General features: G+C 31.1%; 1 protein-coding gene across 1 annotated transcript in view; it reads left to right on the forward strand.

The window, feature by feature from the left end:
• The window catches only part of LOC132952128 (protein Skeletor, isoforms B/C), a 37,803-nt gene extending 19,870 nt beyond the window's left edge, over nt 1-17,933 (forward strand). Inside the window, exons 6-14 of the mRNA XM_061024294.1 lie at nt 632-891; nt 11,582-11,681; nt 13,129-13,331; nt 13,789-13,987; nt 14,878-15,026; nt 15,096-15,264; nt 15,369-15,562; nt 15,679-15,906; nt 16,195-17,933. Coding sequence (XP_060880277.1) covers nt 632-891; nt 11,582-11,681; nt 13,129-13,331; nt 13,789-13,987; nt 14,878-15,026; nt 15,096-15,264; nt 15,369-15,562; nt 15,679-15,906; nt 16,195-17,604 — 2,912 coding nt within the window. The 3' untranslated portion in view covers nt 17,605-17,933. The remainder of the gene's footprint in view (nt 1-631; nt 892-11,581; nt 11,682-13,128; nt 13,332-13,788; nt 13,988-14,877; nt 15,027-15,095; nt 15,265-15,368; nt 15,563-15,678; nt 15,907-16,194) is intronic.
• Nucleotides 17,934-23,713: the final 5,780 nt, after the last annotated feature.

Here is a 23,713-nt window from a genome sequence, read left to right on the forward strand (position 1 = left end):
ATTTTAAATTAGTTCTTACCTTGACATAAATGGGTTTGCTTTTAGTATTCAGACAATTTCATTATAAAATAATTGAATTAATTTATATGACTTTATATGACCTTATTAAACCTTTTGATTTAATTCATATTTTAGTAATATTAAATATTGAACCATATTGTGGTTGTGTAATGTTTCATTCTCATAGAAAGTGAATTAACATTTTAAAACTGTATATTTTAATCTTTTTTTCATAATTTCATATTGCTATATTGCAAAGAAAAAGGGGAAAACAACAGTTCACACACATAGGTCACGCATTAAGCTTTTTGTTTAAACATTTAAAAAAATTACTTTTGTGTGACTTTAACTGTACACTATTTTAAACTTTCATATATTTCACTGAAACGATCCAAGTGTACTGCAATACTCGGTAAAAGGAAAAAGAACGTATTTCCAAATGTTTTTCCTCGAAAGCATATCAGTTGCCAACTATGAGATCCTATTATGAAAAGTTGTTTTCGCCATCGAAGTACATAATATAATGTTATATTATACTTTATTCGTTGCTAAAAAAAATAAAAACAAATAAATACCACGCGTATAATATAGTGTGTAAAAGTTAACTTGGACCATAACGATTTAATTTTAGATGCCAAGTTCTGGGTGGGCGCCGGCGACAAACCGACTCCGCAGGGCATTAGGGTGGCGGACGAGAATGGAAAAGAAGTGCCTTTGCGTCGGTACGATCGCAAGACCATCGTACTGACTTTACCGGGCGATCTTACCATATTCGACATCGGTCACTTCGGAATATGGTGCGAGGCTTTCACGGTGGACTTTGGCCATGTGTCCGTGCCGTCGGTTCTCAGCGTACCTCCATCGCTGAAAATGCTCGGCGTACTACCACAGGTCAGTATACGAGTTATAGCGTAATAGTTTGTAGTTGTATAATTCACGGAATTAGTGTATTCGGCGAACATTCGTGCGGTGTCGTTCTCCACGGGGATGGAGTAAATGTTTATGCAAAATATGTATATGATATAGGTACGCATGCAAATATTTTATTATGTCGCACTAGAGTGGACTCTATTGATGGTATTTTTTTTTTAACATATCTACAAATCACTATTCAATTTTCCAACCAAATACGGAAATATTTCGTATACATCTATAGCTGAATATGCAGTGTGATTAACCGAGCATGCTCACCTCCTTATTTTCTTCAATAATGCAGTAATTGTTTAAAATCTGATTTTTTTGAAATTTTTAAATATACATACCGACCGTATTTTCAAATTCTTGAGATAATTTATTCTACTTAAGGAGAGTCCTGTGGAGATACAAACTTCTGTTTTTCAAAATATGAGACCTACACTTTTCTACTAAAAATAATTTAGTGAATAATTGTTCTGAACATTTTAACGTATTACAATAAAAATCGTACGAGTAGTTTTGAGTTATTTAACTTTGTGTACTTACTAAGGATAATAATGTTGAAATATATAAAAAATGTTAGTAATTAATATTAATTTTGATAAATTAATAATTTGTAAAAATTACCAAGTATAGTAATTAATACTAGATCCAATATTACATCTATTTTATATTTTTTAAATCCATTTTTAAGGACTATTATCCTTGGTGCAGCCATTAAATAACTGAGAAATGAATTGTTTGAATTTTGAATTAATTAAGTACATCAAAATTATCAAAACAATTAGGTAGACACTAAATAAATTTTAGAAAAACGAAGGTTCTCATTTTAAAAACAGAAGTTAATATCGCCACAGGATACTCCTTAAATAATAAAAAAAAATTCAAGAATTTAAAAAAATTGTCCGAATATAGTTATAAATTTCAAAATCAGAATTTAAATAAATTCATTACCAAAGGAAAAAACGGAGTAAGCGTGCTCGATGATTCACCCAGCATAATATAACGGTTATTTAAACCACAATCATAAATCAAGGAATCAGAGCATCGTACTTATTTATTAAAAATGTATTACCTATTTTAAATTTCAATTTATAATACATAACAAGAATAATCCAAAATGTAAATCTAAACTAAAACATTCCAACGTATAATTTTATAACCATAATAATACCCCGCGAGTCTGAAAAAATCTTAACGGAGCAAAATATTATATAATAATATACTATTTGAAAGTAGCATTTCTAATTTTAAAATAGTAAAACAGACACAATAATAAGTATTCAATTTTATGCGTCGGTTTATTTTTAAGTGTACGTTCAATGTTTTTACGTCGTAGTGGCATATAATGCGTATAGTGCGAACAGAAGTATTATAGCTATAAAAACATATACAAATATAAAGCATATTATATAAAAACGATTTCAAACGTATTTTAAAATTATTGTTGTTACTTGTTTATATTATGTACGCCGCATATATATACCTATAGTTATACTTACATTTATCGGATCGTATTTTAGTATTTGTGAGCTAAGCCCGGGGAATATAAAACCGTGTATGATGTATCTGCGCTATCTATAAACATACTGTAGCGTGACATACAATGTACGAGAGCATGCATAATATATTAACATACTTATACAGACTACAGTGAGGATTGATGTCATAGTAATAAAATAATAAACGTGCTCGATATTGTATGATGCGTACCTACAGCATACATAGTATTACAGTGCATAATTCTCCGCGTATATTATATACGTTTGATTAGGGATGAGCGAGGTACAAAAAAAATTGAATACAAATAAAAGATACTATTCACGTTTGGGGGGCTTAAGTACGAAACATCTATATTTTTAAAATTAATGTATAGAGTGCAGTATTTAATTTCTAATTTTTATACTTTGAAAAATTACACTATATGTATACACTGCCACGTTCCGCGATATGATAATACTCGTATGGTTTTTATGAATAATTATACACGTACTGTATAGGTATGATGAGGAGTGTAAATTTGAGTATTTTTTTAACTAAAGATATGTACTGAGGTGCCACCTATATCTGCATTCTGCAACACTTTTTCAGAAGTCAATGTATCAAAGGTATACTTATATGGCTATACATACTAATAATAATTCCATGTACAAAACATGTCTGAATCTCCTGTCACCCGGAAAATACATAAATCCTCCCGTATACGAATATTCGCCAATTACACGCGTGAATTTGTACGTCTCTGTCGCCACAGCCGCCACCACCTCCTCCTCCTCCTCCTCTTCCTCCTCTCGTGCCGAGCCATGCTGCACCACCCGTTGCAGCTGCTGCAGCAGTGCATTTGCAGTCGCTGATCGAAACGCATTCCGTTGTCCGTGTTGCAGAAGCCGACGGCCACCGGTCAAGCCGCAGCGGCTGTAACGGGTCTGCACCAGCAGCATCAGCAGCAGACGACGACCCGCAAGTCCGCGGATACGGCGCAGGTCCACCAGCCGCCGGCCACCACGTATAGGCCGATCGCCAAACTTCCGGTCCGGCCGCAACAAAAAAACCAAACACTAACCGGACATGGCGCTTATAATATATGATAATAATATTATATAGACGTCGGCGCCTTTTGTCGTTCGCGGTCTTGAACTCGGCACGCCCCGTCCGAAATCGACCCATGAATACGCTTTGCGTTTTTATTAGTGTATAATACCTACCTACAATAATATGAAACTACGAAACGATCTATTGACGAATATTATTATTCGATCGGTCTGTAATATAATATTATATAATATATACGAAACTTTATCAATATCCTACGCCTTGCAGTTATATATATTACACCTACCTATACCTAAATAGTTTCCGCCGACGTGCATTTCTACGCAAAATGTGATAGTCTATACAAAATGTGCAGTACATCAAACAAATTAAAAGTGATGAATAATTTCATATTGTGTGTTTTCCAAAAATATTAGGAACCGTGATTACTACGTTTGAGTGGTTAGGTTATTTGTTATAATTTATAAACATTGACAATATAATTATCATTGTTTAATGCAAAGCAGATTGCGAGTTATAGGTATTATACAAAAATGGTTTAAAATATTTTAAATCGTGTGTGCAACCAGGTAACCAATCGTTAATGGTGGAACACTGGAACTTAACGTTTTGTGGAAGGTGTGAATTTTGCTATTAAATCATAAGACACAGTAACCAACCATCTGATAATGTTTCCATATCAATATTATTATATGATCCATTATTATTGCGTATTGTTGACGATCACATCACACATCCACACGTTTAGTCATAACTCATAATATTTATACTTGCATTGCATCATTGTAATTTATATTTGAAAGTTCGATAACCCAATAAGATATTATTATTTGTATTCATTTTTATATTAGGTACCTAGGTGCTTTAAACATCGGATATATTTAAACGACTAGTCCGATAAATCTGAAAAAATCCAATATATTAATTTTATTATTCTAGGTATTATAATAAAATGCAATTTGTCGAATTTTAATTGTGGCAATACGGATATTAACGACTGAAGAAACAGATACCTACTCACATTTTTTCACTTGCACGAGGATGTGAAGTTCTAAAATTTCTTTAGCACTGGTTCTGTCTGTATAATACTAGCGTTTATTTATTTTCTCGAGTTTTCTTGCGTTCATCGCAACCGGCCATCGGTAACGCGTCTTTGCGCTCGTTATTAGGACGAGACGGAATACAAACGGTTCGCTCATAATTCATGTACCTATACCTATAAGCATTACGCATGTACCTAGGTATATGTACGTACACCAGCTATGCCCATATACCGTTCGGTAATATTATATTAACGTCGTTAGCCGGATGAAGATTTAAAATTAATAATTATAATTGTACATCGTCGGAGTGCTGAATTCAAACCCAAATAACATATCATTATGTTACGCGTTCGCTATAAACCACTAATTTATTATTATCATAAAAAATAATACAACTATTCAGTATATTTAGACATTTAGGTAAACTATTAGGTACAGTTTTAATTTTGGATATGATAATAATATGCAACTAATATACATGAAATACATTTCTCCTGAAATCGAAATAATTTAACGTTAGAAATTGTTATAATAAATAACGTTGCTTAAAATAATACAATTTGTATGACAAATATTATTACACTTTACTAATGGGAGCAGTAATAATTTCGAATTCAACGTTTTAACATTTTTAATAAATAATATGACGTGCTGAAAATATATTTTTTAATGAGATCATTGATCACCGACAAAGACGTGACATTAATAACAACTATACTACTATACAGTGTATACTTCGAATTATATGTTTTTCTTCCAAGTGTAGAGGGTGTAAATTGAAACATAAAAATATTATTTTATACACACAATAGTTATGTATTTAAACTTATAATATTGATTTAAGCTTTCAAAAATTGTGTACTCAATGTCTCAAATAAATATTATAAGGCCAATTTATATAATATTATGTTTATAAGACGTACATATAGAGAAATTATAGATTGTTGATATATTCAACGTATTTTATAATGCCAAGGTATATATAGGTAGGTTAGGTTATAATAACTTTATCCTTGGGCTTTATCTCTTAACATCACGTGATTTGTGTATAAATATTAAATTGTATGAGTTATCGATAGTTTAAATGTTTAAAAAAAAAATACCATTTAAGTAATATTTATTACATGTAAGCCCATCCCTTAGACGTCGGTAAATAGGAATCTACGATATAATAATCATATATTATAATTTAACGTAACGCACAAAAATCCAATATATAATCTTAACTTACGCAGCCCATACAATAATAATATACCGAAAACCGATATAGGTACAACTAATATGTAGGTATTATTTACTATCAGTCTATCGGTTCGATTACAATATCAAAAGAACGATTAGGTATATAATACGGATTTAGACATTTACATAATATTGTCGCGATTCGGAGGGGGTGGAAAATTATAATCGGAACAAAATATGCAATAGGTGAGAATAAACTTAAACGATTTAATTCGCCCCGCATTCGACCATTGCCCGTTTTACTCCGAGCAACGTAGATCAAATCTACAGGATTCCGAATTTGAAAATAATGCGATTTCGTTTCAACTGTGCTCGAATTTCAAAACGAGAATATAGATAGAAACAATACTTATACGTCCTCGTAATCACCCCCGTCGACGCGGACGATAATAAAAATATTATCGGTGCATTATACCCGATGTGGACGATATACAGGGCATGTTCAAACGAGAGAAAAACTAATAACGATACATCGATTCCCGGATATTACGGGTTTTTTTTTTTTTTTTGGCAAGCAATATAAAAATCTATTTTTCGTTCTATATGTGTACGCACTAGAGAGGATGGAAATAAAAATAAAATATCTTACAAAACCCCGGGCAGATAACCCCGGTCGGACTAATGCGTTTGCGAAATTTAATAATTAAAAACACAACTATAATATATTCTATATAGGTTCTCATAACAATATTATTATGACGTGTCGCTCACAATTTTTGTTCCGAGCACGATATAATATTATATTACGGACGCTAATATTCTTCGACCGCCGCCGCCGAGGTGACGTTGTGGGCGCAGGTCTCGTATAACACGATTGTTGTCGGCTATCATCGTTGTGTTTTCGTTTATTTTTGCGACCCAAAATTGTCGGCATTCGAGGCGATTCGATCTGGGCCCGTAATATCAAGAGGACGTCAGCGCATAATTTGTTTTCTCTCTCTGGCCCACGCGCAACGTATAGACAAAACGCATTTACGTAGAATCATTTTTTCTATATTTTTAAGACGTAATCTTAGAGTAAAATCACCCATTACAAAAAAGATAAAGAATAATATTTTTGGAGAATGACATATCGATTTGTCTAAATATTGTCTCAAAACAATTTAAACATGGTTTAAATTTACAACATTTTTTTTTGGTTATTTTGAAAGTCAAATAACAATAAAATATAAAATCGATAATAATATGTCATTCCCCCAAAAATATTATTTTCTATATTTTTTCTAATGGATGAATTTACTCTAAGATTACATAAAAACATAGAAAAAATGATTCTGCGTTAATGCGTTTTGTTCATGTTGCGCGTAGGCAAGAGAGAGAAAACAAATAATGCGCCGACATCCTCTCAATATAATATTATGAATATTGTAAACATTCGAATTCCAACTCCGTCGCGCGCCAAACGCGGGCAGATGATATAATAATATTATTACGATGATAATAATAATAAGTTGAAAATTAAGTTTACGACGATCGTGTAAAACACACTACGCGTATTATACTTAGAACGTCGTCACAACAAAAATAATACGCAACGCCGGTAAATTAATATAATATTATTATTATTGTAATACAATAACGCCGAGAACGGTAAAGTTGTTGTACGCCTCCGCGCGGGGTACGGCTATATTGTCCATAGAGTAAGTTGTTATTATGATCGTTCGGTGCGCAGAGAAGAAGAAGAAAACGGCGACAACAATAATGATAATAAAATTTAATATTGTAATGTATTTCTGTCATTACGCAACGAGTCTTCTTCTTCTTCTTCTCCTCTCGATTTCCGTCGCGCACGAATTGTTTTCCAAACCGACCGCGAAGACGACGCGCCGCGCGTACCGGTTACGACGGCGGCGGCGGCCGACGCTTCTTCGCACCCACCGCCACCGCCGCCGCTCTACTCCTACGCGCGCCCGACTAACCCCGTCGCGGTGTTACGCAATGTTATACGACCGACGCCGCGGCGCGCGGTCGTCGTCGTGTATGACCTTTGCGCGAGACCAATTATTATTATTATTATTATTATTATTATTACAGTCCGTCGTGTGAACTATTGTCTCGTCGACGCTCCAAGACGCGTGTGGCCTTTCTGCGCGCGCTTTCTTTTTACGCAGACTCGTCGACCCATCGGCTCAACTATCGAGCTTAGCCCCCTAAACGTTTTTTAATTTTTAATCGCTCTTGGTTAAAATCCGAATCATTGCATGAAAACGTGTGTGGTGGGTTTTTCTCAACAATGAACGGATTAATTTGAAATTTGGTTTTCCAGGAATCTTTCCCCAGCCACCTGTGGGCTGGCTGGGATGCTGGGATGCTACAGCACCCCTTGCCCTAAAATATATTTGCCTATATTATTGATTATACATTTAAAGACTCTAGACACCTAATGAAAAGCACATCGTTACCAACTTACGATTATCGGTGATTTATAATATTGTACAATTTTGATTGATAGTTTGTTGTAACTTGGTACTTATGTTTTTAACGTATATTCAATATTTAATATTTTTTTAAAGCAAAATAATCTACATGTTTTAAATTTTCCCCAAACATTTTTGTTATTTGCCCTTTAAATTGTGTAGCATCCCGTGCCGTTTTTTACTAGTCCACGCCTGCCCACAGCAGTAACTATTATATTAAATCGCAGTTACGCCCAGGCTCGAAGTCTGTGAGCATTTCGCGTTTTTTACCTGAACTCTGAAAATAATAGCATTTCAGTTTAATAATATTGAGCTAAAGGTTATTTCTCGTCTGCACGCGACCAATAACAATTTTCTACAATATCATTTCAAGGTACAGACACTCCGCGATGGTAACTACAGTAATATATAATTGATTATAAATACCAAGTACTACTTTACTTAATTAGTAGTCTGCATGCGGTTTTCCATCACTACTTATTCATAATCTTTCTCAGCTGGATAAATGTGCATACAGACAAATCCCCATACGAATAATTATCATTATCGGTAGTGTTTATAATATCATCGCCTCAGATGAAGACACAACCCGGCATTTCGTACAGATTTTCTTTGAAGAGTAACATTTGACGACTGCAGCTGCACTTCCACCTGAAGTTGCAACAGCAATTATTGGCCAGCTAACTGAAATAACAACTCGTACGATAAAATGACAAATATTTTCGAAACGCGTTCCGAGGCGAAGGGTGTATGCTGTTTGGATACGTGGACGATTTTAAGTTTAGTGAATTTCGACTCTTGATGTCTGCTGTACACATTGCAGGTTAGGCACACATTTTTGCCGCACGAATGAAACATGTTCCAAGGGAGTGACTTAAAATTTAGCGCAAACTCATCTAGGACCTCCTCAATCGTGCTTTTTTTGCCACCTAGAGTAATGACTATAGTGAGTATCAATCTCCTCTGAAATTTAATAAGGCATATATTATTATCTACGCACACGCAACTCACCCGTTTGCAATAACGACGAATTTTCATTCGTCTGGCAACCGATAAAAGAACATCTCATGGCTGACCGACCATGCATTGGTGGACAGGTATACGACGTTTTCGAAACGGCAATCACGCTGTATTCAAACTTCAATCCGAACGAAATGCATATTATTATTACTATTATTACTATTACTCGCTACATTGTTGTCGGTATGTGTATACCTAAACTATTTTATGGTATGTGTTGCACAACACTGCGTGGACGACCCGCAGAGAGAACATTACGCTGTTTGCGAGAAAACAAAATATATAACGTACCTATACCTATATAGTATCAAACACCTTCACTATCCGCCGTCACGCGCCAACGTGGGATGCGTATAATAATATTATAATGAACGCATTCGATAAAACGAAATAAAAATACCTCCGCGTCAAATATAATATATTATAACAAATGATATCTACGCCTATATATTATGTTTAGTACATAATATTATTATATTATACTCGCTGTGCGACGGCAACACCAGCCGACGGTTACAAATTCGTTTTTAAATTTTGACAGGTCTGTCGATGACTCGCAAGCTTGCATTCCAATCCATTCCTGCAAGCCATAGTCGCTGCAAGCTCTCTTATATTTCTCTCTCTTTCTCTCTCTCTCTATTTTTTGTACTCTGATTTCGTGCTTTTTCCACACAGCTCGAGTGTCCAATTACAAGGGCGACTAACAATTTCGAGTAATCTATCAAAATGTGTGTACATATATACATCATACTTTCTTTACAGTTTCTCTTTAAGCATCCGCCCATTATTAAGCTAGATAAACTACGAGGGTTTTAACTAGCATGTAGAAGAAAGGTAATAATCATTATTGCTCCTTATAATCTCTATATACTTGTAGCCACTTCTCGTCCGACGTACACACAATATTAATCATTATACATTATATGGAGGTCGGTATAATTCAAAAAGAGTATACAGATAACAATTCTTTCGATTCCTACAGCCCACAGTGTTCGGAATACAAATGGATAATTCAATTAAATTACCCATTCGCTCTAGATGAACTGCAGATAGGTAGCCTGTATATACCTATGCCTACGTCCTTTAAAAATTGTTTACTCATTACCACCGTCTGATGATTTAAAATTCGCTATTCGCATACTTGTAGAATACTTGATTAATTTATTTCGTCTTAAGAGTTGTGTAAAAATATGAGATGTATTTGAAGTCGTTTTGTAGTATTTATAACTTTTACGCAGCAAAGGAAAGATGATTATTTAAAGTTCGCTTTTATTCAAGTCAACATTTAATCTAAAAGATACCAACAAACACAAATTAGTTTATGCACCACTAAAGTTTCTTTGCAGTTGCCTTTTTCCTGGTTTCTATACTCGGTCAATAAACGTTATTTTTATATTTATTTAATGCTCCTTTTTGCGATTGTATTCAATTATAATTTATAAATATTGTATGAGTAATAAGAAGAAAAAAACTACATCAAGAGGGGAACAGTTTCAAAAAATAAATGTCTTATGTACAGTATCTACACAAATGTCTTGTAAACTTTTTGTACTAATGTTATACCTAATTTTGAAGAAAGTCCTTTGCTCGAAAAATATAGAAATTATTAACATAATTTTTTTTGCGAACAAATTCAAAACCATTACGCTATAATAAAGACAAGCACATGACCAATAAACTCCTAAATTCAATTTGGTATTTTTTTTAACACTAGCCAACTATTGTGTATCGGCCGAATACAGTTAAATTCTATCTCAGTCTAATTTCAATTTTATTACGGTCGTAAAATGTTTTAGATATTGTATATTTTTTGCATAAGTAAAATTATTATAAGTCAAGTAGGTCTTGAAAACTCGAGATGTATACATTACTACGGTATATAAGTAAACAATAATTATATATTTATCCTTTATCAACACATTATCTGCTATTATATAGTTAAAAAATTCTAAAATAATATTACATTTATCATACAAGAACGTATTGTACTATAATTATTGTTATCCGTCAAATATAATATACGCAATTATAAATTAAATATGTGCACTTTTAAAACACGCTCCGTCCATCACTTCCATCAACTATGACACAGTGTATTATACAACTCGATAAAAAAAATAAAAACAAACAATTCCCAGGTAATATAACTAATCCAAGAAATATGTATTATCATAATTTATTATAGGCATGTCGTAATATATCACATTAAAATATAAAAACAGACATCTGCATGAAGTTACGTGGGGTACATTTCGCGATATGTTGTACCGAATCATAAAAATGTGTGATTCATATACAATTGTTCAACTCATTATAGATTAAAATGCAACGATATTAATTATTACAAACTTATGTTTATAAATATTATCAATGTTTGTTATTTTGTTTTAGTCAAAATTAAACTGTGAAGTACTCCATGAACCCTTAGGATACGAAGTACGATGGGCAATAGCAGGTGACAGCATTGTAGTTCAACTGGTCGCCAAGTTAGGTAAGCTATATAAAATATTACGCTATGTAATAAAAAAAAATACAAATATTTTATGTTTTAATTTTAATTTTAATCTTAGTTTAAAATTAAATTCTATTATTAATCGGTATTAAAATAAAAAAATACTCAATTTTATGATATACATGTATTACAAGCTCTGCAATTTCATAATAACTTTTACATTTTAAAAATATTTTTTACAAGAGAATTATACAAATCTCCACAGTGCACATATGTTGCGGTGTATAACTGCATATAAGTACAAGTGATAAAATATTAACCATAAAATAAATTAAAGGAGAAAGAGACCCATTGCTTCACTTTGCGTGATAAAATAAATAAGCTGAACGATTATAAATTATGTTAACATTTTTAAAATTCACCTAACAATGCCTTTTAATATTGTAATAATTATAAAACTGAATGTATTTAATTTTACAATTTAATGTATAGTTACAAAAGAAATAACATTTCATACAAAGTATGCAGAACATCGTCAATATTCAATCTTAATAATACAATAACTATAATCTTGTTTTCGACAGAAATTTTAAAAAAATATATCTGCATTATATTAAAGCCTAAAGGTTATACACAAAACTAGTTACAGTAAATTAAAACCGTTCTTAAATATTTCTCGTCACGCTTTTCAATACTAAATGTATCGCTTAATAGTTATTACTTATTACCTTACATAATCTTGACATATCACGAATTATTATTATTATTGCTTTAATCAACAATATTTCTCACACTTTTCCTCCCAAACTACTACATAATCAAATTTACAGATTTCAAACTTGATTTACTATTTTTATCTAACGTACCCGGTTTTTATTTATTTATTAAGCAATTATTAATTATTATAAGTAAATTCAACAGAACTTGAATAATAGTTTATTTTTACAATTTATTTTTAGTACCTACCTTAAGTTATTAAAAATTATTCTAAAACATTTATTATGAAATCTCATTTTAAATGAAAGTAAAATTTGTTAATAAAAGTCATTATTGTAAAATGTAAAGTATCTAAAAGTGTACCGTTTCTATAGATTTAATTTAATTAAAACATAAATTAACATTTATCCATGTTGTTTATATAGATACTAATATGTTTGATGAAAAAAAATCAATCATATTAAATCTACTTAATGGAATTACTTTGCGGTAAACTAACTACAAGTTAGTTCCTAGTTAGTTATATATAATATTGACTTGGTAACCAGTAATCATAATAAAATTTAATGAAACCCTACACACTTTAGGTACTTGCTAATATATTTTTATAAATGATAAGTTTATGAACTATACAGATACATACATTAATACAACTATAGTTTTCAATATAACTGTCATTAAAATATTATTAAAATGTTTTTATTTTATTAAACATTATAATTTATACAATGCATTATATCAAAATTGAAAATATACCGTTGATTTTTAGAAGACAACCAATACATGTCTTTCGGTATATCTGGCTCACCTACATCAAATCGCATGGTTGGGGGTGACGTAGTTGTAGCCGGAGTAGATCAAACCACAGTTAGTGGTTTTGCTCAAGATTATTATTTACTGGATAAATCACAGTGTATTGTCCAGCAAGATACTGGACAAGTCAGCGGCAGTTGTCCCGATTCCAATATTCAGGTATCAAATTTTCATTCATAAACAATTAATACCGAATTCAACACAATTTAAATTTTACGCATTCTAAAGATGACGTTGTTTTATTTAACTTCATTAGTATGATAATGTATATTGTAACACATTTAGTTTGTGTGAGTGTGGTTTAAATTATTAGATACTATTATAACATAAATTAAATTTTTTAGATAAATTTACATTAGTTAAACTCTGATTTATATTTTTATGATTTTGATGATCGATGATCAGAATTCTATTATATATGCTATAAAACACTAAAATAGTTATATAATATTTTTTTTTAATAGTTCATTATTCCAACTGGTTGTTAAGCAAGAAATGTATTAATAATTTTTAATACGTTTTTAATGTTAAAAAAACAACCATGCGGACACAATAATATTATTGTGGCACAAAGATTTAAAAACGATAGGATATTTAAATAAATTATATTTGTTAGGGCCCGGCCGGTGAAAGTGTTCGTTTGTTGAATGCGGCTATAGTCAATGGATATTCGATAGTCACATACCAGAGACCATTAAAGTCAAAAGATAATCTTGACTTACCCATATTGACTAATAACAGCCAGCCAATTATTTGGGCAGTCGGTCCTTTGAATGACAAACACGAGGTTTCATATCATCCGATGTTCTCGAAAGGTATTTACTTATTTGTAACATTATACTATCTTATATAAGTATTATATTATTTACGTTATAGGTAAGTAATAATCATATTATAAGTAGTCATGTGCCGGTGAATATGATACATTCATGCCCAATGAACTTTATTGTGTATTGTGTACCTATCTATATTTATATTAATTTATACATGGAGAATCATATTCATACATTGACATCAAACACATTCAATAACCGTATTTCTATTGTTATGTGCATACAAAGGATACGCGCCGAGATTAACACAGTCACTGTACCATATATCTTACGTATAACATTATAATATTGTAGTCTCTAACAAACTAAATACATCCATATTACATGACCATGTAAATTTTTACAAACAAAATGTTTAATAATTGATTTAGGTAATACAATATATTATTGTCTCAATACGGAAATCTGGGTTTATTTTTAAAATCCTAGTACCATATAGGGTGAAACAACTGAATTCATAAAATAATATTATATAATACGTCAGGGTATTATGTCCCAAAGCACCCTAAAAACGTCATAACTTCTAGGCTTACATTCCATACGTTCTTAATACCATAAGTTTGAATTTATACTTAAGTCTAAGGGAACCTTTTATTTTTATTTTTTACGATTTTTATTTTGCTTTTGGTTATCACAATTTTAATATTTTAAGAACTGTTTTTCATGTGCGGTTACAAATATATACATATTAAAGTTAATCAAAATATATACACAATAGTTGATAGTTATATTTAATACTTGAAAGAACAACAAAATTATCATCTTTGACCTTTTTTTATATATAATTTATTTTCATGTTAAAAATTATAACTTATAAGAACATCATGGACTATGATTTTATAATAATTTTTATGCAATGATATTTATTATAGAAACGATAAAAATTGATTTTGGCCGTTTGCCAGAATGGAACTGCCCTATACCAGATACAGATGCTAAATCAGTTGCAGTTCATAACGAAGTCACAACCGTACAAAGTACAACCGATATAACTACGACCAGCCAAAGTTCATTAAAAGAGGTTAATACAATTTTTTTCATGAATTCTATTTCACGCTAAGCTTATCATATACGAATATATATTTTTCAGGTGACCCCTACTAAGAAAATTCGCCCTCGTCCGGTTCCCAAACCCGCCCCGGTAGAAAAAAACGTTGCATGGGACATCCCAGCTATTCAATGTTACGAACCAGACGATGGTGTTTTCTATGCTCAAATGGGTCCTACGGGAGGAAAACACGGTTATTCTGCTATTACAGGTCAATAATTAATTATGATTAAAATAAAAATATAGAAAAAATATAAATTAAACTACGCAGGTACAGGTTATATAAGTGTATAACGTTTTATTTCGTTTTTATAGGACACGTTGGATGGGGAATTTCATGGTATATAAACGGATTACTCATACCAGAAATAAACGTTGTTAGAGGACAAACATACACATTTGTAGTTGAAGGAGGATTAGACACAGAAATACCAGCGAAATACCACCCATTTTACATCACTGATGATCCTGTTGGTGGATATGGCTACAAAACCGCCGAAGAAAGAGATGTAATTATTTTTAAGTCTACACATGATAATAAATTATTCTATTTAAATATTTACACTTGATATAAGAACAGTATTCATGGTTAATATTTTTATGAATTTTACCTTTTACTTGACAGAACATCCGAATATTTTCTGGTGTTAGCGTTAGTAAATCAGGAGAAGTAATCCCAACTGGTACTGGTCGTCTGTGCAATTGGACTCCAGATCCACAACAACCTTCTGCGGATGAATTTGTTTCTTTTGGTGCTTATCAAAGAACTTTGAGCCTGGCATGTGATAACGGAGATCCTGGAATAGTACAATGGACTCCGGATGCAGATACACCAGACACAGTTTACTACCAGGTAATTCATATGACCTATTAATTTAAAATGTAAAAATCATAAATAACTATATAATTTTACTAAAAAACCACATTCAGTAAATTAACAAAATATTTTAAAACAATTATAATAGTTATTAATTTTTAATTATTAGAAATATAGCTTATAATAGTTTTATTTTTTTTTGCCTAAATAGATTTATTTAAATGGTTTTAATAAATTTATTAATTGATTTAGTATAATTAAAAAGATTATCAAATTATTTAAAAACATCACTAATTTTAACTGTATTTATTTTATTTTTTTTAGTGTTTCACGCATCGTCACTTGGGTTGGAAAATTAACGTAGTGGATGCATGTGATAAAGAACAGCCTAGCTCTGAGCCTACTGCACCTATTTCGGAAGATTTACAGTCGAGGGGTAGTATTCAGTACACAACGAGAGTGAAACCAGACGTGGAGAATAAACAGTTTTTTAACAACAACGAACCTTTAAGAAATTACGTCGACCTACAATCAGATCACAAAGGGCATAATATGCCATTAATTCCCACTGCATTGGAAGAAAACCTTAAATCCGATTTTTATAAGTCTTCAACTAATCGTGATCAATTTGTTTATAATAACTACAAATTCCCGACAGCTGCGTCACAACAAAACACTCTATACACATATCCAAACTCAAATTATACATATGGGAACGTGCCGTTTTATATGCCGAAAGCTCACTACGGCAATCCGCAACCTGTGACGTCTCCTACTTATAATTACATGTTACCGTCATACAATATCAACAATAATAATTATAGACCCATAAGACAGCCGGTCATTACACATTTCCAAGCGCAACCCAATATTCTCTCAGACCATCGTCCCGCACAAATGGTGTTCACCCCTCAGCAGCCGGTCGCTGTAAAACATGGTTACCGGGTATCGGGTAAGAGATTACCACCAAATGGACCCATGCCGAACGGTGCTCATCACTCTGTCGTGTACAAGAAACCCGTTTACAAGTTTAACACACAATCGCCATTACCTTTAGTAAGCCACTACAGCCCTGTGCCCCCCGTTTCTCAGCCAATGCTCTCAGTCTACCCCAGTAATTTCCAACAGCAACATCAACCGCTCATCCAGCAACAGCAGCAACCACTCATCCAGCCGCAGCTTCAGCAGCCAATGTTCCATCAGCAGCAGAAACCGATGTTCTATCAGCAACAGCAACAGCAACCAAACGTCCAACAACCCAGCACTTCGATGTCACAGTCCGTTTCGGTGTCGTATTCTTCGTCCAAACACCCAAAATCTCAACAAATGACTGGCTACGTGCCAATCCAGAGCAGACAAGAAACCGATGTACAACAACATCAATCACAAGGCGGTTTCAACCCAAGCACCGTGGTAGTCGAGGGTGGTTTTAAGCCAATCTTACCCGGCGGCAGTGGTATTTTTGAAGACAGGTCTGACAAAGAAATGAGTGGTACTGCGGGCGATTTTGATGAAACTGTGACGGTCAGGCATTACGAGAAGAAAATGAGCAAAAAACTAATATCCAGAAAACCCACAGTCAAGAACGTAGACCCCATAACAAAAGAAGACACTACCAATAAGGAACCACAAAATACGACCGTCACTACCACCGAAAATGTAGCCTACGTAAACAAAGTGAATACGGAAAACACCACGGAATTGAATCAAACCACCGGAATACTTGTTTTATAATAATATATAGTAGATAGAGGTCTATTTATATTTTATACATTAATGCCATCGTATTTGCCCACTCGGCGTTATACCTTATACTTATTATATTAAATAAAATATTGTTATATTAAAAATTAATATTAATTATAGTAGTAGGTAAATATATTTTTTTTACAAACATTTACTTATTAGTTTGTTGCACTTGAATTATTTTTAAAAAACTATTTGTTATAAGTTTAATAGTATATATTACATAATAATATAGGTACCTACATTTTTTTTATTTGGCTAAAAATATGCCAATAAAATAATACATTCATAAATACAAATATGTGTCCGCTTATTTATTATAGACTTTAATTATTCCTTATTCAGATTAATTTAAATAATATCCCTATCAAATAAAAAAAAACAAAAACAAATATTAAAAAGTTTATACTGATAGGTACAAACATACAATATAATACCATCGATTACATTTTACAAAATTATCAATATTAATACATATTTATTACTATTATTACTATCATTATTATTATGTATTCTTTGGTAATGCGCATTTGTATTTTGTTCGAATTCTTTAAGAAAATATTATATTTTTAACTTCTTTAATTGCTTACCATTTTAGAAGTACTTGTAACATCATGGCGATACAAACATTTTTTATTATAAGAACCATCCTTTTATACTGTACTCAATATTGATTCGGATGATGTTTTGAAAAACTTTGACACATCCAAAACGAAAATCAAAAGAATAGTTTTTAGTTATTTAACTTTATTTACTCAAGATAAAATATATGTTATACTTAGTTACAATCGTATTAAGTATAGGTACTTGGCATTTTTCAACAAATTATAAAATTGTAATGCATTAATATTACTTAGGTACCTAATAAATTTAATTTTCAAATCATCATAGCCCAGATATCTTGTAAACCTGGAATTATTGAGTATATACGATATTATTCTTAGTAATTAAGTTATAATAACTCAGAAAGTACTCGTTGAAACTTTGATTTATATAGGTAAACAAATATTTTCAAATAATCCATATTTCAATGTACAATAAAAAAGGATGGTTCTCATTTGAAAATAAAGTTCGTTTCACGACAGGACTACTTAAATCACATAAGAAATATAAAGATTTGAAAATATAGTTCTTAAGTATATTCAAATATTACAAAAATTATAATTTGATTAACTCATTATTAAATGAAAAAATTATGGTGGTCATGTTCGATTACATAGGTATACTAACCTAACCATTCTGTACATAATATTTTATTTATAATAATATTTTATTGTATCATAAAACCATTGTAAAACTTTAGGAAAGACTAGACGTTCAATTTATGACATTATTGAAATTCCCAGTTAAAACTTAAAAGTAAAATGATAGTTTTGTTTTTGACAATATATATCTATGTTGCGATACAAACGTGAACCCATCTCGAACAATGTGATTACCTGCAATAGGTTTTACAAAAATGAGTTTTTATTTTTTTTATATACCTACCTTTATAACCACTGGTTTAGGAAAAAAGGAGTGTTCTAAAAGTTTTACGTAGAAACTTTTTAGATCGAAAATGTCATCTGGTTGGTACTTTATGGAGGTTATTTTTCGACTTTAACTGCAGTAGGTAGTCTCCGCAAGGATAAAACGATGAACAAATTGCGAAAATATTGTGTCATTTATTCGGCAGCCTACCCATTTTTAACAAACCCGTAGTTTATAAAACAATAACCCAGGAGACTTCTCATTGTCACCAGTTATTTTTAATTTATAGTATAATTATTAAGCTTATTGTATTATATACATTTATTGATAGACAGATCTCAGGTAATTAGAATTTTTTTTTTGTTTTATTTTTACCAAACTCGTCGTTTTTATTGCAAAACCGAAAATACAAAATTCAAGCTCATTAATGATGATACCTATATTTTAGGAACTATATTTTAGAAAATCGTAAAATATAATCAGTAAGTGAAGTTTCCGTGGTACAATTTAGATTTAGATTTTTTCAAATACCTATACCTACTTCATATTTTCAACTATAAATTATTACACGACAATAATTGTTACGATAACTAGTCCAATGACCTTTGGATTGGCCATTAAAATGTCGGTATGCTTATATTCGATATTTAGACGAAGTGGCGTGCCAAAGACAGATGTAGGTCCTGGCCATTTTCTTTCTACCTATACGACCTTTTTGAGCACGGAATTACAGTGAACCGTAATTTTTGACTGATGAGCATAACAAATTGTGTATCGGGATTCCGGCCGGAGATAAAAGTCCTACCGATATCCGATGTATGGTAATCGGTGGACCTCGTCACGGGTGACGACAGGTGTGAACAAAATCGCTGACCCCCGAAATCGCGTTTCAAATTTTCAATCGGAAACGAAACCATAACTTAAGTCGTAACAGATGACGACACGAGATTACGGCAGTGAGATAGGCAATCGAGTGTACACCATTTTCTCAAAATGATATTATTTTTCTGACGCATTTGGTTCGCAAAATCAATAGGCCACTACAACGAATAATTTTTTTAGATATGTATTTAAGATTTGCGAAGAGAAAATGCAATACGTATAAATTAGCAGTGGTAGATACTAAGAGGGGGGAGGGGTGGTATTCTTGTTAAGAATACTTTTCAAATGTTTCAGAATACATATTTAAATACATACTTGGTATCATTTGTATTTAAAATACATATTCAAATACTGTTTTTGAAAAGTATTTGAATATATAAATACAAATACCTATATTTTTAAATTATTCAAAATAAAAAAAAAATTAAAATAATTTTAACTATTACATTTTTTGTATATGAAAATATTTATACGTTTATCACGAATGTGAACTTAAAGTCATTAATAAATATTTAAATTAAGTAATTAATAAATACATTATTTAATTGGCTCAAAAATTTCAGATTTGACATACCTATTATATTTTTATCAGGTCTGCAAGTTTAACTTTAGCTAGGTAGATTGTATATATTTTGACTATTGTGTTATCTGCGTATTTGTTGAAATCTTATAAATTCTTAGTAGCACTATAAAATATTATTTTAAATAGTACAAATATACAAAACAAAAAAAATTATATAAAAACAATTAAAAAGTGGTAGTTGAAATTCAACGGTAAAAAAAAGTATTTAATATTCTAGAATAAAATATAAAGAAAGAGTATTTTTAAAGTATTTAAAAGTTTTATCAAAAATTATTTGAGAAGTAATTTAAATACCAAAAACAAGACTAGCAGACGGTGGTGGGGTGATGACCAAAAATAGATGTAACGATTTAATATTTTACATTTTAAATAACGTTTGTTTTATACATTTTACATTTTTGTATACATTTTATCAAAATCAAAGAATTTATTAGTAGCTTATGGTAGTCAGTAGATACAACTAATGATAAATAAATATTAACAGCCATAACATGATGCATAATGGACAAAATTATAGTTAATTAAAATAATAATAATATTTTATTTCTAACTAACAAAAATATACAGTGCGATTAAAATAATAATAGTAAAAACAGTAGTTGGTCGCCGTCAAGCCAATTCATTTGAATATTAATATATTGAGTTTTATAATATATTTTTTACGACTATTGTCCATTTTTCTAGCTTCGTAGTTTGATAAATCACCCCTCCATGAATCCCTATACTACTGGATCGACTACTGGTATTATATAGTTACCTAGTTATACCTTGTACGTACCGACTCGTGTCAAGGTTTAAGTCCAATACGGGTCGATACGTATCGCTGGAATACGTTCGTACTTGTAACTGTTTTTGAAGTATCGATATTGATCCGATACGTATCGATACGCCCAGATTTCTTCCCTCGAAAAGCTTGAGGGTCACGACATAATATTATAACATTTATCGTTTATCGTTTACACGTCCATTTCAAACGGATTTTCGGTATACCAAGACGAAACCATATGATATTTATACGCACCCATGACTCCAAAGATGTTTGTCAAATTATACTCTCGGGACCCCACCGTGTTGGGCCGGCCGAACGACCGGGAAAACCCGACAGACCTTCGTTCAATATTGTTCATGTCTATACGACGCCCCGGGATCGTGATTTTACAAATGAAATAAACAGGATAAACAATATCGTATCGATTATAATCGTCGGAAAAACGGACCCAAAGACCCAAAGTGACCGGTACGAAAAAAAAAAAGAAAACCCTCGGCGTTACTACTGAATTTACCCGGTCTTTTGCGACCGACGTTTTGTACCGTGCGTTTTCCTAGTTTTAAACGGATATAACTTTTGAGCAGTTCATTTACAGCGTTCGAATACAAAATGTTTAATATTAATATCGACCTGTATACGCTATATTTTAAACAAGGCGTAATTTTCGGACCGCGGAACAACAAACGAAAAAAATTAATATATTTCGACTGTATAATATAGGTAGGTATGGGTACGATTTTTTTTTTTAACAAATCGTATTATTCAAAACATGCAGCGGCCAAAAAAATACCGTATTTTAGCTGAGTTTATAATATCCTATAACATAATAATGTACGAATGTCTCCATATAATTATACTGCGTTCTTGGCAAAGCATTATAATAATATGTATTATTAATTTTGTTTTAAAACCTTTTAGACGAATTGACGAACTATATAATAATTATTGGTGCACATACAACAAATTTTACTCGGCATATTATGTATATGATATTATTATGTACAACAATATTTATCACCAAAACAAACATGAATAATTCAATACATACTCCATCGAAAATATTAATAATACAATATAGCCGGCGGCGGATAGAAATAATTTCGCATTTATTTCAACACACTTGTGCAGTTTATAATATACGCGTATTGATAAATACGATTAAAATGTATAGAGTCAATCGACGAATAAATTAATTTTTCATTTCCACGTCCATTCTGCAGCGATTAAAATATTTAATTCAACGCAAGGAAATTAAATTGTAATTAATATTATTTCAGTGCATTTGTACAAGTATAATCATAACGGCTGTTCTTAAATAATCATTTTTTAATTAATGGACCGTGTAATTAAAATATTTTCCACAAAATTATAATTTTTTTTTCTTTGTATAAAAACATCTAACCATGACTTATACTTCTTAAGTCATACATTTAAATATTTAATGTCTAATTTATACAGATGTTTAAGCTATATAATAATAACCATTGTTTTGTTTAATATCATATTTTATAAATAATTATAATATAATCTAATATGAGTTGTAGCGCATAACTATGTATATAAAAATACTAGGTATATAAAGTATCTATAGTTACCCTATATACCCTATAGGTATATATATTCTAATTTCTAAATAAGACCGAATAAATACATTCTATTAATTTTATCATGATATTGTAAATGTTTTCTAAACATATTTCTAGTCAACTTATACAAAAAAAAAATTGTATACAAGCCAAAAACATATCTTTAAAAACCTAACCAAATTTTTTAAAATGGTGATACTTAAATTCTTGTGTTGATTCACTAGTGTCAAAAATTAGTCCCCCTAAAACCATAGTTTTCCAAAAGTTTCATAAATGATATAGCGTAATTTGAAACTTGAAAGAACGCTCGGTTAATTTTTTATATTAAAAGTTTTAATTTTTATAAAGATTCCTATTCTTTTAACGATTTACCTAATAATATAAATCATAAAGTTATGTATCATGCCTATATTTATTAAAATTGTTGGTAATTAGGGGGAAATATCAAATAATTGTCCATCAAAAATGGGCAACTTTCCTGTATTATCATTATCATTTTTAAAGTAAGTATTTACTTGATTAAACGTAGACCATTGATTTTATAATATACTATAGTATATTATAAAATCAATGCCTATACCCATGCCCATTTAAAGATTTTAAAATTGTAAATATAAATGTTTTTTTATTATATATATGTATTCAATAATAATCCGGAATCTGAACCTTTTTTATTATGTCTTAATACTCAGAAGCGGTTAAATAGAGCAGTAATAACGATGTAGAATCAATATCATGTAATCATCATGAAGATTCAATGTTATTATACAACATTATACTTTGCTTATATTATTAGTTGTGATAAAT

Source organism: Metopolophium dirhodum, chromosome 9 (assembly GCF_019925205.1).
Source record: "Metopolophium dirhodum isolate CAU chromosome 9, ASM1992520v1, whole genome shotgun sequence".
NCBI classification, from domain to species: domain Eukaryota; kingdom Metazoa; phylum Arthropoda; class Insecta; order Hemiptera; family Aphididae; genus Metopolophium; species Metopolophium dirhodum.